The sequence below is a fragment of the Gekko japonicus genome, unplaced genomic scaffold (assembly GCF_001447785.1).
Source record: "Gekko japonicus isolate JY-2015 unplaced genomic scaffold, Gekko_japonicus_V1.1 scaffold237, whole genome shotgun sequence".
NCBI lineage: Eukaryota > Metazoa > Chordata > Lepidosauria > Squamata > Gekkonidae > Gekko > Gekko japonicus.
In genome coordinates this window covers 885320-901067 of record NW_015161955.1, presented here as the reverse complement: position 1 = coordinate 901067, position 15748 = coordinate 885320, and the positions used below count along the sequence as shown (strand labels likewise).

Genomic DNA, 15748 nt, shown 5'->3' with positions numbered 1-15748 from the left:
AAATTATGCATCATGGTGGTTGTCCTGTCCAGCTGAGCTGCAGCTAAGGCAATGCTTTTCAGGTGTGAGTCAACCCACAACCACTGAAGAGAGCTTAAATCATCTTTAACTTCACATGCATTCAGTAGATAATTTACTCACAATCAAGCTAATAGCTGGGTAGAGAAGTTACATCTTTGTGATCTAGGTCAATTCTATGGCCATGGTGGGAAAGAGATGAGCTTCCCCTTTTCCTTCGCGGTAAGGATAGACAAAGAAGCAGGAAAAGAGCAATAAAAATATCTTTGCCCCTCTGAGCTCAGGAAATTACCCTAATGAGTCAGTCAGAGGGAAGCTGCTGGGACCCCTGAGAACTACAATTCCCAGGTGCAACTACTCTTAAAGACACACAGTAGTTTTACCAAACTACTACTGCCTACAGTTTAATGCTCACAGGGGGCAGCACACTCCCCGCCTGGAATCCTACGGGTTCCACTACCCACATGCATTGCTAATGAAGCCTGATAACTACAACTATGCATAATTGGCATGCTACACTGCTAACTATGTTCTAGACAGAATGAAGGCATGCAAAACTCGAGTCTTCAGTCTTCAAGTTCTTCTTTGGTGCAGAGCAGGACCACATCAGTGACTGACTGGCTTGGTGAAAGTCTTGGTCAGCCAGGGGCGGTCCTGTGGGCCATCACATGTGATGACATGGACTTCAGTCTTGCGGACCAGTCCATCCTTGCCAGGCAAGGCCCGATCTATGAGTCCTATGGGCCACGAGTTGTGGGTTGCATCTTTCTCCCTCAGCAGCATGACATCTCCTTCCTTCAGGTTAGGCTTGTCATTTTCCCATTTGCGTCATCTCTGTAAAGTTGGAAGATACTCTTGCTTCCAATGCTTCCAGAAGGTGTTCACAAGGAGTTGAACTTGCCTCCATTGTTGTTTGAACATGTCCTTTGCCACAAAGGTCCCTTGAGGTGCTGGCCATTCACCTGTCTTTTGTGTCAGCAAGGTTACCAGTGTCAGGATGGTTGGGTTCTCAGGATCTGAGGACACTGGAACCAGAGGTCTGGCGTTGATGATGGCAGAGACTTCCACTAGGAGAGTAGACAACGTCTCGTGCATGAGGGAAGGTGTTCCTGCCAGCATGGAATCTAGAATCCTACGTGCGATGCCTATCATGCGCTCCCACGCTCCTCCCATGTGTGAGGCGTGGGGAGGATTGAATATCCATGCACAATTCTGGGCTCTCAGATAGTCGCTAAGTGTGGGATCAAGGTCGGTGCTTCTGTGTATTCCAAGCTCCCTGCATGCTCCGACGAAGTTTGTGCCACAGTCTGACCTGAGTAGCTTTACAGGACTCACTCTGCATTCTACTGGTACATTTGTAAGTAAGGCAAATAGTATACAAACACTGTCAGTCCCCAGTGCTCTCTCTTCTGAGGAGAGCCAACCCATGTCGGCACAAGCCCCTGGACCTTTTGCTACTCAGAGAAGTGGGGGGTGCATAGCAATGTAAGAAATGCATAAATAATAAAAAAAGTCTTACCCATTGACTTGTTCATTCTCAGCCTGATAAGCCAAACTGTTCCCTCTAACTGAACACAGAGACGGTTACATCTACATTAAAGATTTAAACAGCTTTTAACGGTCATTCCCTTTCCCCAGAGGAAGGTAGGAAATGTAGTGCTATGAGGAGGGACGGGGAATCTCAAGAATAGAATGTTCATCATTATCTCCAATTTGCCGTTCTCAGTATTCTTTGTAGAGAGCCCTGGGTTATAAAATCAATATGTTTGTAATGTTGATATCCCCACACCATCAAAAGAGGTAATCAGTCATATACACCAGGGGAAGGAAGGGCAGCATGCTTCTATTTTCCATAACCCGTAAACCACTAACGAAAGATGCTGAGGCAGGGTGAGGCTAGATTCATACAGCATGGTACCAGATTGAAATCCCTAAAACATACATGCTCCAGCTTGTGGTAAAATGGTAGCTAAAACCCCCCAAAACAATACAGTGCTTGTCCTGATGAGATGAAAAATGCTGGAGCCACATTCAAAGCCACTGAAACAAACAAAGCAGTCTCCATGTTACTGTGTTCAAGCAGTCACTATACATGTATTGTGCCTTATTCTGCTTCTTGTGCTGTGCAGGCTGTTAGGGTAAATTTCTCTGCAGCCCAGAACATTCCCAGTATCCTTGCTGATCAGACTCTTGTTTCAGGGTGGTGGGAGGCACACTTGCCAAGGCAAGGATTAACAGCAAGCCTTGGAATAGTGTGTCCTTGTTGTGGTGCTAGCTTACCCTTTCCCATGACAATGCCCATGTGGACACGACTCTCCCCGCCGGTGACCCTGAGGTATGCTACTTCTGCTATCGCCTTGGTTGATGCGTCTGAGAAGATGTGCAGTTCTCTGCGGGAGGTGGCAGCTGGCGACATTGGAACATAAGTACGGGATAGATGTATGCCTTGTAGACTGCCAAGGGAGTCTCTCCATGCACATCTTCATGCACATCTCAACTGCACATCTTCTCAGACGCATCAACCAAGGCGATAGCAGCAGTAGCATACCTCAGGGTCACCAGCGGGGAGAGTCGTGTCCACATGGGCATTGTCATGGGAAAGGGTAAGCTTTTGCTTGATGATGACTGTGCACCATGCGATTACTGTTCTCCTGAGGGCCATACAGCTTGCTGGCCGAGGCTAACTCTGGAGAAAGAGAATCAGCCTGAGATGGATTAATATTTGATAACTTGGAACCTTGTCTTACTGTGTTAGCTAGTAACTGAACTTTTAGATTTCTTATTTCCCCTCACAGTCTTCTTGTCTTTTAAACTATTTTTCTGCACGTTAATAAAATAATTGTTTTACTTGTTGTGGTTTTTGCCTTCACTGACCTCAAATCTCATTCCAGCATCTTCACCCAGCAACCACCAACCAGGTAACTGTTTAGTGTTTCGAAACTCATTCTTCAGGCCCACCCTGCAGAGTTGACTTTCTTGTTAATTTCCCTGAAAGGGTGGGAAGGGCAGCCTCACACTAGGGTTTTGTAATTTTGTCTTCTTGTAGCCCTTCTACCCATAAGTCCTTGGGCTGGGTTGAGGACTTTTGACAGTACTGTCAGAGAGAATCTCTTAGGGTTGCCAACCTCCAGGCGGTTGAAAGGAAGCAAAACTGTGATGTATTATGCCTCTGCACTAAGAACTTTGGAACTGCTCCCACACCTTTCCCTAAAGCTATATGAATGCCCTGCTTACAAGTCAGCAATAACAACCCCTGGGAACTCAGCAACTATGGCTGGCAGCAGACGATCTCAGCCACAAGTGGCTGAGAGATGGCAAGCTAAATTAATGAACACGCCGAAGCATCAGCCCTTGACCTGAAGGAATTAGTGACAACATTTGCAAAAGGAAAAGGCATGGTAAATGAGATTTTGATGTGTCTGAAATAGAAACATTCAAGAGACTTAAATTTTAACATCAATACACAGGATTATTCAAAATGATTTTTGATTTTTGTGCTAAAACTTTTGTTTGCGAAAAAAATCAAAGATTGTTGTATTAAGTTTTGTGCTTTTCATTTTTCCTACAATGCATCTGTTTTTGAAAACCGGTTAGCAGTGGGGGGGGGGGCACAAGTAGTTAGCCTTGCCTAGGGCACAAGAAAGCCTGGCACCGCCGAATCTTTCATCAGGGAAAGTTGACAACTCAGGGACCCTCCCAGGCCTGCCTGAGCTTTCCCAAGTGATACATCACCCTAAAACTGTCATTCCCTCCCAAAGGCAAACCGATCTGACCGATGAGAAATAGGTCTATTCAACGTGGAGGTAGGAAAGGAACTGGCGGGATGTCCGTGCCCACCCCTCTGGGCATGTGTGGTGGGGCTCCTGCGCATGCCCGAGGGACTGGGCGCGAAAATCTGTTAAAAGAGCTTGCTACAGCACCGATAGATCCAGTGCGTGCACTGAATCCCATGGGTGTGAAGCACAGAGACAACATCAAAGATCTGCCATTCCCCCCCTTCTGCTTGGGCAGCAGGGGATCTTATCACCCCATCTAGCCATTAACTTGTACTATCTATTTCAGCCATCAGGACTGGGTTCCTGAACTGAATCAAAAAACTAACTGGAGCTCCTTTCGCAGAATCCCTGGCATTATATATAGCTGAAACACAAGAATGAAGTTAGATCTAGGTGGGTAGCCATGTTGGTCTGAAGCAACAGAATAAAGTTAGAGTCCAGTGGCACCTTTAAGACCGACAAAGTTTTATTCAAGGTATGAGCTTTCATGAGCATGCACAATACTCAGATACATTGAAATGGAAGTTAACAGTTTGTGTGTGTGTGTGTAGATGCCTCTACATAGGGTGAACAGCAAATTAGCATACAACTTAATGAAGATGTTTTGTCATATGCAAAGGCCAAACAGCAATAAGGAGCTAAGTTTATAAAGTTTGTTTGAATTTAATTGGGGGGGGGAACAGTGTAGCAATAATACTTTACAGTTAATTAGAAAGAACAATTTAGTTGAAGCAATATTAAGGGATTAAAGAAATCCAGTGAAACTGGTGGTAAGACTGGAATGCCCTTGGTCTTGATTGAGGAGGATAATATTCTGGGGGTCTTAGGTTTGAAGACTGTAAAAAAGATCAGCCGCCTTTTTCTTTGTCTAGGTATTAACTTTTTTTTTTTTGCTGGAGTCATAGGATGAGTAATACATCAAATTGACCAGAGAGCCCAGTAGAAGCCAGGCATATCTAGTTCAGTGCCTCACTCTTGACTCCTGTGAAAACCCCACTGGTGGGTGGCAAGATCCTGGAATACAACAAGAGTTCCTAATCACAGTAATACCTGTCCTCTCTTGAATTCCTAAGCTATGATTATGTCTGTCCTACGCTTAAAAGGGAAAAAAAGAAAGTAGATGCTTAAGGAATCTTGTATCTGAAGTCCTGGCAAATTTTAGTAAAATGTCGATACAACACCAACTGAACCAATGGTGTATTCTCCTAGTAGCGGGAGATCACACAGCCCAGTTTCCTGAAAGATCAAAATTTAATCTGAACACCAGAGGTGTGTAACACTGCAGGAAGCAGCTGCAATAATATACTTGTGGTTACCACAGAATGTCAAAGCTATGTGACAAGTGCACTGATAGTTAAGAAGAGCTTAATCCGTTAAGATAATTTTAACTATTAAATGATTGTAGTAAAAGAAAGGCACTACAGGATCTTTTCCCACTACTGACATCCCACTGTTGTTGTAGGGATGGGTTGTGAGGCAGAGGAAGTGGCTCTTTTATTTACTGTTGGCAAGGGGGCGGGCGGTTCCAGTTATTTCGATACCCAATAGCTTCTTAGTGGCAGAGTCCCAGTCTTTTCCAAGTTCAAGACGCTGGCAGATAGCAGGGAACTGTTGGTGAGTTCTTTTTGCCCATTCAACCGCTTTCTTCACTGCATCAAATGCCCTGTGAACAACAGTGGAAGCAGGAAAGATCTGAGTACAGTTATCTCGACCATCTTCAGAGATACAAAAAGGAAGAATAGATTCAGGTGGGTAGCCATGTTGGTCTGAAGTGCACACGAAAGCTTATACCCAGAATAAAACTTTGTTGGCCTTAGAGGTGCCACAGGACTAAAAAAAAAAAGAATAGTCACTGCATCTTTGTTTCAATGGACTTTACAGTAAGCGGTTGACAGATTGGCTGCTAAAGGTTTTTATAGTTTCTATGTGTTTAAATCTGAACCATTGTTTTAATTATTTTGTAAGCTGTTTTAACCATCTTTAAGTAGGGGAAAACAGGATAAATATTATTTTAAACCTGAGAACTCTCCCCCCCCTCCCCCAATTATCATGGCTTAATTAGGTCTATACAAGTTTTTGTGTAGATTCAGGTGGCAGCAATGCTGGTCTATTGCTGAAGCAATAGAACAAAGTTAAGAGTCCAGTGGCACCTTTAAGACCAACCAAGTTTTATTCAAGGTATAAGTTTCTTTAGATACATTGAAATGAAAGTTAACAGTTCACATATATAGGCAGATGCCTCTACGTAGATGAACAGCAAATTAGCATACAAGTTAATGAAGATATTCTGACATATGCAAAGGCCAAACAGCAATAACAAGCTAAGTATATATGGTCACCAGGTCACCATTTGTTTGGATTTAGTTGGGAGGGAAACAGGTGTTGTAATAAATAGGTCAAAATCGGAGACAGATGTGTAAGGTTATCTTTCTTAATTGTAAACAGTAATAAACCAAGACTTGGTTTGCTCTCCTCTCAAGCATGGGGTTAACTAACAGCATCCTTTTCTTAGAGGTGTTACATCAGAGAAATCTATTCCAATATATTGCATTGCATTACGATTACTATTCCAATATACTATTCCAAAAAAGAAATACATTAAAATACAGAGGTGAGAATGAGTTTAGCATATGTAATGAGATAAGAAACCAATATCCCTGTTAAGTCCTGGGGGGAGGTTGTTCTGAGTGTTGTAATAACTTGCAAATGTTGCTGAAGTTCCTTTGTAACTAAACAGCTACTTTGAGGTCACCCATTGAATGTCCTGGAAGGCTGAAGTGTTCAACAGATTTCTCGGTCTTGTGATTCCTTTGCATACGTCAAAATATCTTCATTAAGTTGTATGCTATGTAGAGGCATCTGCCTATATACATGAACTGTTCACTTCCATTTCAATGTATTTGAGGAAGTGTTTGTGCACGAAAGCTCATATCTCGAATAAAACTTTGTTTGCCTTAAAAATGCTACTGGACTCTAACTTTGGTTTTGTGTACATCTGTGGCAAGTGGCAGACAGATGAATGTTTTTAATCACAGCCAACTAAGCTTTTTCTTTTGCTCAGCATCCACGATGACAACTCTGGGGATCCTGGAAAGCTTGTTCACTCATCTGTGACACTGTGGTTGATCTTAACAAATATGACTGGTTTTTCTTTGTTTTTGTTTTGAAGGTGCAACATAGCCACCTACAAACTTTAGTAAAATTAAACAAAAGTCCAGTGGCACCCCATTGTCTGAGGAAGAGAGCTGTGACTCACAGAAGCTTGTACTGAAATAAATGTTGTAAGTCTTTAAGGTGTTACTGGACTTTTGTTTTGCTATAACAGACTAACATGGCTACTACTTTAAAATTTTAGACCACACAAGTGGGGACTAGAGATACTTGCAGGGGATCCCTTCCCCCCCTTATCATTCTTCCACACTGGGCTGCTGCAGCGTTTTAAACCTCCCCCCGCTGCTGCTGACCCTGGGCCCAGGAAGCATTTAAACCTTTGCTGCTGGGCCCATTGTGGCATCCTTCCCCCGACCCCAAACACACCATTGCTGCTGCTGCTGTTGCTGCTGTTCCTGGGCCCAGTGAGGCCCCAGCCTGTACTACTGTGCCCCATCAATTGCCGCCCCTGCAGATCCCAGGGCTAGCAAGGCTCCCAGCCTCTGTTGCTGTGGCTCGCTGCCGCCTCTGGGCCTCGCCAGGCTCCCAGAAGCCATTGGTGAAGAGGTGGGAAGTTTTTATGTTATCTGCGCACGGGCAGACAACACTTTTGTTTTGAGGGGCAATCACACCTGCTAAATGTAATTTTTAAAGTATTTCATATTTTTCTGCAAACCTGGGGGGGGGGGAATGCTCCAAGTTGGCAGAAGTATCTGTTTTCTTTCTTTGTTGTCCCAATCTGTGGGTTTAGATATCTGCAGATGGGAGCCACATGTGGCTATTAGATACTGGGAACTTCCCTCTTGCAAACCTCACTGGAACAAAGAAGGCTCCCTGATAGCACATTACATGCTCTTTCCCAAGTCCCGGTTGTTTTAATGTCATCGTGCAGAAATTGCTAGTGGATTATGGGACTATACAGTGTTTATCAAAGAATTAGAGCAAACTGCAATTTGGGAAATACAAGAAAAAGCTAGCTTTAGAGGACCTTAAAGCACAGGGAGGGAAGTAAAGGAATATCAACCAAGCTGCAACCTGAACCAAAGACCTGTCTATAAATGTTAGAACTTGCAACAGCAATTTGAATAACAAGCAAAATCTAAGCTTAATACTTTGGAAGGAACTGAAATCACAGTCTAATGGAATACTGTGTCCCTAAAGGTAAAGGTAAAGGTTCCCTTGCTCGAAAGCCAGTCGAATCCGACTCTAGGGTTGCGGTGCTCATCTCCGTTTCAAAGCCGAAGAACCAGCGCTGTCCGAAGACGTTTCCGTAGTCATGTGGCCGGCATGACTAAACACCAAGGCGCACGGAACGCTGTTCCCTTCCCACCGAAGTGGTCCCTATTTATCTACTTGCAATTTCTTGCTTTCGAACTGCTAGGTTGGCAGGAGCTGGCACTAGAGACAGGAGCTCACCCTGTCTTGCGGCACCCGGGGCTTGAACCGCTGAACGACTGACCTTCCACAGCCTGCAGTTCAGCGTCTTAACCACTTGAGCCACCGCAGCTCAGGTCAAAATCTAGTAGTTACTACCCACCTTTCTCTTCAGTCATTACCTACTTCATCCACATGCAGTGCTGTAGCTAATCAGTGAGCTGGGAGCAACTGATATATATATTTTCCCCTGCACATAAATAAATGGCCTCAAACATTAACTCTGCTTGCCAAACATACCTTGATGGGGGAGAGTCATTCAATTTCATTAGAGATTTGAAAGTGATGCCTTCCAGTTGCCTGAGTCGTACAACCTGCAGTACCAGAAGTGTTGCAATCAACTGCAACAGCTTCTCTTTCCCCTTGAGACCTAAATAAATTGAAGCAAACATTGAAAAGAACCACCATTTTTTCACATTAAACAGCTCTTTACTAATGGTACAGGGAGTATTATTGCTCTGCTATCATATATGCTGTGGAAGGACATCAGCAGTATATGAAGTCCTGTTAAATACCAGCACTATTCTGTCTTGCATGCTAGGACCTTTGATCATGGAAAGCAGGGCTATTTCTGGGCAGGAACGCACAGGAACGGAGTTCCGGCTGGCTCCTGAGTCGGCCACACCCAGCAGGAACTCATTAGCATAATAGGCCACACCCAACAGCAGAAACTCATTAGGATTGGCTACAGTAGGCATGTGCGGCCTAACATGCAAAGGAGTCCCTGCTACAAAAAAAGGCCCTGGGTTTTGACAACAAACAAGGTAAACAGAATAAGAAGCAAAAGGTGGGTGTGGCTGGATGACCACACTTCTGGTAACATGTGGGTGCGGCCTAATATGCTAATGAGCTGTGGTGTCAGGGTGTGGCCTAATATGCTAATGAGTTTCAGCTGTTGGGTGTGGCCTATTATGCTAATTAGTTCCTGATGGAAAGTATTTACTATCAGTGCTAACCCCCCCTCATTATATTGGCATTAGAATTATAGAAGTATTGTTGACAGAAATCAATGTTTGATTCTTATTAAGTATGTGAAGCGAAGATACTGAGGCTTGAGACTGCTATCGCCAAAATTTCAAAACTGTTCTCAGGTTTAGACAGAATATTATACTCCAGTGCATCTTTCTTATGGAACACTGTGGTCTTTAACATTCTGGAAGCAGGCATCCAGCATAAGGGTGGATGTGATGAAAAGGGTACACCAGGGAATCCTGAACATATGTAAGAAACAGAAGATGCTATTACTTCTTAATGCATCAAAACAACCAGCAGGTTCTGGGAGGAGCTTTATTTTTCCTTTTTTAATGCTTTCAATTGTAGAAACTGAAGTCAGGAAATATATATTTTTAAATGAGCAATTTCTATGACTACATAAAGGAAGCCAGTGACTCACATGTATGTGTAATCCGCTTTGAGTCTCAATGAGAAAGGCAGACTATAAATAAGGCAAATAGAAAATACATAGGAACTAATCAAGGGCTCATTCAGGAATGCTATTAACAAAAGGAAATTACTGCTTTAAAAGAAAGGGGCAAGAGGGTAAATCAAAGAAACAGTAGCCCTGGATGCCTCACTGGTACTTTGCTAGTGCACTAAACTCAAGTTGGTACTACAATTCTGTTTTAAGCACACACACACACACAAAGACACAAATCAGGTCTGGAAAAAGATGGGAAGACAACACAGAAAACATCAAAATTTAACAAAGTTGTCTGGATTCTTTGCAGAAACTAAGAGAACAAATGAGGTCCATTCCAGACTGAACAGGTAGCATGGAAGCATTTGAAATATAATAGAAAAACCTGTGATCACTCCGCTTTTAAATACTAGATATCCTGAAGTAAAAGTAGCTTTATAAATGAACGAATAAATGGATTTACCAAGAGACTGAATTCCCCTTTTTGTTAGTGAGACGTTGACTAAATCATTCACATCCAGATCCAAAAGAGTCCCAAGTTCAGGTGTGAGCTGCCAGTAACCATCCTGCAGGAGAAGGAAAGAAAGAATAAAACAGCATCCTAAAAAAGAAAGCAGGTGGAACAAATAATTTTGTACAGACATTTAAATTGAATATGATATTCAGTTGGTTAAATAATTTTTAAAAATGCTGATGGAATCTCAGTTATTTTAAAATATATTTCATTTTTAAAATATATTTCATTATTTAAAGGAAAACATTAACGGGACAACCCTCAAAGTCAGCTGCAGGGAAGCCTGCTGTTATCATACTAGCATGTGACCCGGGAAGAGGACCCCAGGAGTTCCATTTTAGTTTCTTCTCTATCACCTCCAGAAATTATTTTAAACCTGAACAACAAAAGTGACAAGAAAGCCCTTGTATTCTTTGATGGGAACAGACAGCCCCTCTCTGTAATCAACGCCCCTGCTTAGACTGTAGGAATGGAATTACAAACTGCCCTGATGATGGATGGATCCAATTCACCTTAAGGGGGGGGGGTGTTCCTGGAATGGATCGCTCCTCCTTTTCCTTTGGGGGGGGATGCAATTCACTGCGACAGCTGCAGAAATTGTCCTTCCCCAAGCTTTTCCACAAAAGGAGCAACAGCTTCTGCCAAAAGTGAGCTGTAGCAATTTCTGCCTATTTCCTGGTCTTGGTACTCCCCCCCCTCCACATGCATCAGTCTGGTACTCCAGCCCTCAGGCACAGGAGGTTGTGGGGGAAATAATCCACTCTGTGCACCTGGCCTATAGGTTCTAGGAGCTAACTGATTGTACGGTTGATCTGGGACCATAAACTGGGAATTTTGGTCTGCTAATTTTACTTTTCCTATTATTCTAAGAAAAAAATCATGAATATTTCATTGCAATTATAACAAAAGAAGGGATCCAAATCAACATGAATGCATGCTTTGCTCACACATGCGGGGCTCCTAAGCCCCTCCCCTCAGGCAGCAGCAGCAGCAGCCTTCCATAGCTCCCAAAGCCTGCTCTGAAGGTTGGGGCATTCTCAGCCTGACCCCCTCCCCCCCATAAGGCACAAGGGTCACTGAAAGGCAAGATGACTCCCTTCCCCCTTCCATGACAAGAAACACTTTCTGTAAGTGCCCAAGTGGGAGGATGTTTGGTTCTCACTCTGACATGTACTAACTTGTTCATTAATGATTTGGAGTTGGGAGTAAGCAGTGAAGTGGCTAAATTTGCGGATGACACGAAGTTGTTCAGGGTGGTGAAAACCAGTGAGGATTGTGAGGCACTCCAAAGGGATCTGTCAAAGATGGGCGAGTAGGCGTCAACATGGCAAATGGGGTTCAATGTGGCCAAGTGCAAGGTGATGCACATTGGAGCCAAAAATCCTAAATATAAATACACGTTGATGGGGTCTGAACTGGCAGAAACTGATCAAGAGAGAGATCTTGGAGTTGTAGTAGATAACTCACTGAAAATGTCGAGACAGTGTGTGACTGCAATAAAGAAGGCCAATGCTATGCTGGGGATTATTAGGAAGGGTATTGTAAACAGATCAGCCAATATCATAATGCCGCTATATAAATCAATGGTGCGACCTTATCTGGATTACTGTGTGCAATTCTGGTCACCACACCTTAAAAAGGATATTATAGCTTTGGAAAAAGTGCAGAAACGGGCAACTCGAATGATAAAAGGGTTGGAACACTTTCCCTAAGAGGAAAGGTTAAGGCGCTTAGGGCTCTTTAGCTTGGAGAAACGACGACTGAGAGGTGACATGATTGAGGTTTATAAGATTATGCATGGGAAAGAGCAGGTAGAGAAAGAGGTACTTTTCTCCCTCTCTCACAAAGTGGGCACTCCATGAAATTGCTGAGCGGTCGGGTTAGAACGGATAAAAGAAAGTACTTCTTCACCCAAAGAGTGATTAACACTTGGAATTCACTGCCACAGGAAGTGGTGGCGGCTACAAGCATGGACGGCTTCAAAAGGGAATTAGATAAGCATATGGAGCAGAGGTCCATCAGTGGCTATTAGCCACAAGGTATAGATAGGGACTCTGGGGCAAGTGATGCTCTGTCATCTTGGTGCTTTGGGGGGTCAACAGTGGAATGGCTTCTAATGTCCTGGCCCCACTGGTGGACCTCCTGATGGCACTGGTATTTCTGGCCACTGTGTGATACAGAGTGTTGGACTGGATGGGCCTTTGGCCTGATCCAACATTGGCATCTCTTATGTTCTTATGTTCTTAATATACCTATAAGCAGAGGGGATCCAAGCTAGCTTACAGCATCCTCCATTTCAACCTCACAAGAACTACCCTGTAAGGTGGGATAGGCTGAAAGGGAGTGACTGGCCCAAGGTAACGCAGCATGTTTCCATGGCAAATCAAGGATTTGAGCCTAGGTCTCCTAGCTCCTAGGCCAACACTCTAATCTCTAAACCATGCTAGCTAACTTTATTATACGTTTTTCTACCAAAAATAAAAAGGCTGCTATTTGACAAGTCCTTTCCTCCCTTCAGCAGCAGAGCAACTGTGTCAGTCCTTCTTTGGTTCCTGTGGTCAGGAAGTGAAACCATCTTTGCTTTTCCTTGCAACAGCTGTTGAAACAGGATCCTATACCTGATTCTGCAGCTCAGAGAGCTGAGGCCAGAATACAGCACTCAGTGTTTTTTGTACAGCGGGCATTCTGCAGACTTTCTTCTTAGATCTCCTCTTCTTCTCAATGAAATTCTTTAGGGAGAGAGAGGACAGTTAGATTCAAGTCCAGTAGCACTTGAGAGACCAACAAGAGTTTCAGGATACAAGCTTTCAAGAGTCAGATCTCCCTTCATCAGACAAGGAGGAGGAGGAGGAGTTGGTTTCCCCCCCTCTACTTTAAGAAGTCTCCAAGCAGCTTACAATCGCCTTCCCTTCCTCCCCCCCCCCAAACAGGCACCTTGTGAGGCAGGTGGGGCTGAGAGAGTTCTGTGAGAACTGTGACTGGCCCAAAGGCACCCAGTAGGCCTCATGTGGAGCAGTGGGGAATCAAATCCGGCTCTCCAGGTTAGAGTCTGCCGCTCTTAGCCACTATGCCATGCTGGCTCTCACAAGCAGAGTAGCGTAAAAGAGAGATAAGTTAGAGAAAACTATCTCCAGATCTAGTCCTTTCGATGGGCAGCAGCAGCACTTTTCTAAGTGCCCCAACCCCAGGGCAGTACTGAGGCCAGAGAAGGAGAAACCACACAGCAGCCCACTTGAAGAGAAAAGGGCTCTTCTTGGGCCAACGGAGGGAAGAGGAATCCCACCATCAGCCACTGCTCTGGCACTCAGAACTCATAAGATGGATCCTGCCACCTTTAGTCACTAGCAAGTGCCCACCCATTATAATCCTAGCAAAAATCATGCAACACCCCCCCCCCCCGCTTTTTACAAAGAATAATGATAATAACGGGACACAAAGACAGCAGGCTTCTAGATAAACTTGGGGGGGGATCAAAACTGGCCATCCATAAATTAGAGATCTAGTTGTCAAACAGCATGCAAAGCAGGGAGGAGTCATGACAAACCTGTAGAGTCTCCTCTGGTTGTTTTCCAAACAGTGCTATGCTTTTCGGTTCTGCAGATGCCTTTCCTAGAGAAGGGGGACTGGGCAGACGAGCAGGAGGTTTCTTCCCCTTTAGACGGAGAAGTGGCCACTGGTCTTCTGGCAAAGGCATAGCACGTCGAGCTGCCATGGGTGCCCCTGACCCAGGCTCAAATTGGACAACTGGCGGAGCAGCCGGAGGTGCCGCATTAAAATTTACGAAGGGATTGAAAGGCAATAGTTGCGGGCCAGACGGTGAGGAGAGCTGATCTTGCACAGGCACGGGAGGTCTGACTTTTGCCTTTATCCTTGACATAAAGCAGCTGGGGGCTGAACTTCCCGCAGCAGGAACCGGAACTTCTGTGGAAGGTGGTGCTGATAAAAATGGCGGTGCCGAAAATAATGTTCCTCTGGACTCGGGAGGACCACTCTGCAGAACCATCCCCTGTCCAGGGAGGCCTTTCAAAGTGGGTGTAAGAGCAGAACCAAAGCCTGTGGTAGTTGCTGGCAATGGACTCTGGTTGCTAGTCAACAATAGGCTGCGACCCTGAGACAGTGCAGGATGTCCACCTCCGAAATATATGCCCTGCACAGGGAAGTCAGGAGGTTTTGACACAGCACTGGAACCAAAAACAGCATCCGAACGGGTTGGGATAGCTGATGGTGATGAAAATGGCTGGCCAGATGATAATGAGGAAGAAAAATGACTATCTGCTTCCAAGGCTAGAGGAGCAGCAAAAAGAGAGGACAAGTCTGCATATGGCTCCTGGTGGTCCAAAGTCAGCCTTCCGGCTTTTAAAAATTTCTGCCCAAGGAGTTGAGATGAAGAGTCCCCCTCGAGACCACTGACAGAATAATCCAATGCCTGAGGAGCAAGAATTGAGTGCTGAGACCCAGTCTGGGTTCACAAATCCTGTTTACTGTGTTACAACAGTCACAAAAGTGGAAAGGTTAGCTGGAACCCCCCCAGACTCGTGAATTATGCCTCCAATGGGCCTGTACACCTGGTGAGAAAGTTCACCAGAATTTCCCAGGCTTGTGGGAAACAACAGGAGAAACGTCTGTACAGGATTGCTTGGGAAAGCACATAAATTAGAGGCAATAATATGCCACACGATTTTTACTTTTTTTTTTTTTAAAACAGCATTCTGTTCAGATCTTGTTAACTTTATAATACTTCCTGCAGAGCCAAACATCACTCACAGGGCAGCCTCGGTTGCCAAACCAATTGCCTTGCGGAGCTGGAAATCCCGCCTTCCTCCCTCTGTGGATGATTGGGCCAGTGATATGTGAAGGAGCGAATCACATTCAAGAGATGAGAAGTGCCTGAGACCGCTGGATCCATATTACTACCTCTCACCTCCCCTCTTTTTCATCTTAATTTCTATCCTTAGCTGCCTGAGTGTATGCAGCTCCACTTTATTCTTTTGCTGACCGGCTATGTTGGGGATGGGGTTGTCATCCTCCAGGTACAGCCCAGAGACCTCCAGGAATTTCTACTTGTCTCCAGATTACAGAGGCCTGCTCCCCTGGAGAAAACGGCAGCTGTACAGAGTGACATTCTACCCCACTGAGGTCTCTCCCCTCACCAAACCTCTCCCTTCCCAAGCTCCACCCACAAATCTCCAGGAATTTCCCAACTCTAGACTTGGGGGAAGAGGAGGGAGAGGGGCAGGGGGTTACAGTGAGTTTGTTGTTATATTTACTACCTTTTGTGGGGGGGGGAAACGATAAAACATTTCAATAGGGGGGGGGGAAGACATCCTGTGGAGAATCTGCCCTTGCCAACAGCCGTGCCCCCCTGTGCAGGGAAAGAGAGATGCCTGGCTGTCTGGATCCCCTGTCCAACCCGGCTCCCCTTTCTCTGCACCCCCAAAT

The 15748-nt window shown here is 44.8% G+C and overlaps 1 protein-coding gene across 1 annotated transcript in view; it reads right to left on the bottom strand.

Moving 5' to 3' along the window:
* Positions 1-4336: 4336 nt before the first annotated feature.
* Positions 4337-15748, bottom strand: part of PARP4 (poly(ADP-ribose) polymerase family member 4) — a 64203-nt gene continuing 52791 nt past the window's right edge. Inside the window, exons 32-36 of the mRNA XM_015429497.1 lie at positions 13854-14735; positions 12928-13038; positions 10259-10361; positions 8619-8748; positions 4337-5457 (exon numbers count right to left, since the gene is read on the bottom strand). Of these exons, the coding sequence (XP_015284983.1) occupies positions 5289-5457; positions 8619-8748; positions 10259-10361; positions 12928-13038; positions 13854-14735 (1395 nt within the window). The 3' untranslated portion in view covers positions 4337-5288. The remainder of the gene's footprint in view (positions 5458-8618; positions 8749-10258; positions 10362-12927; positions 13039-13853; positions 14736-15748) is intronic.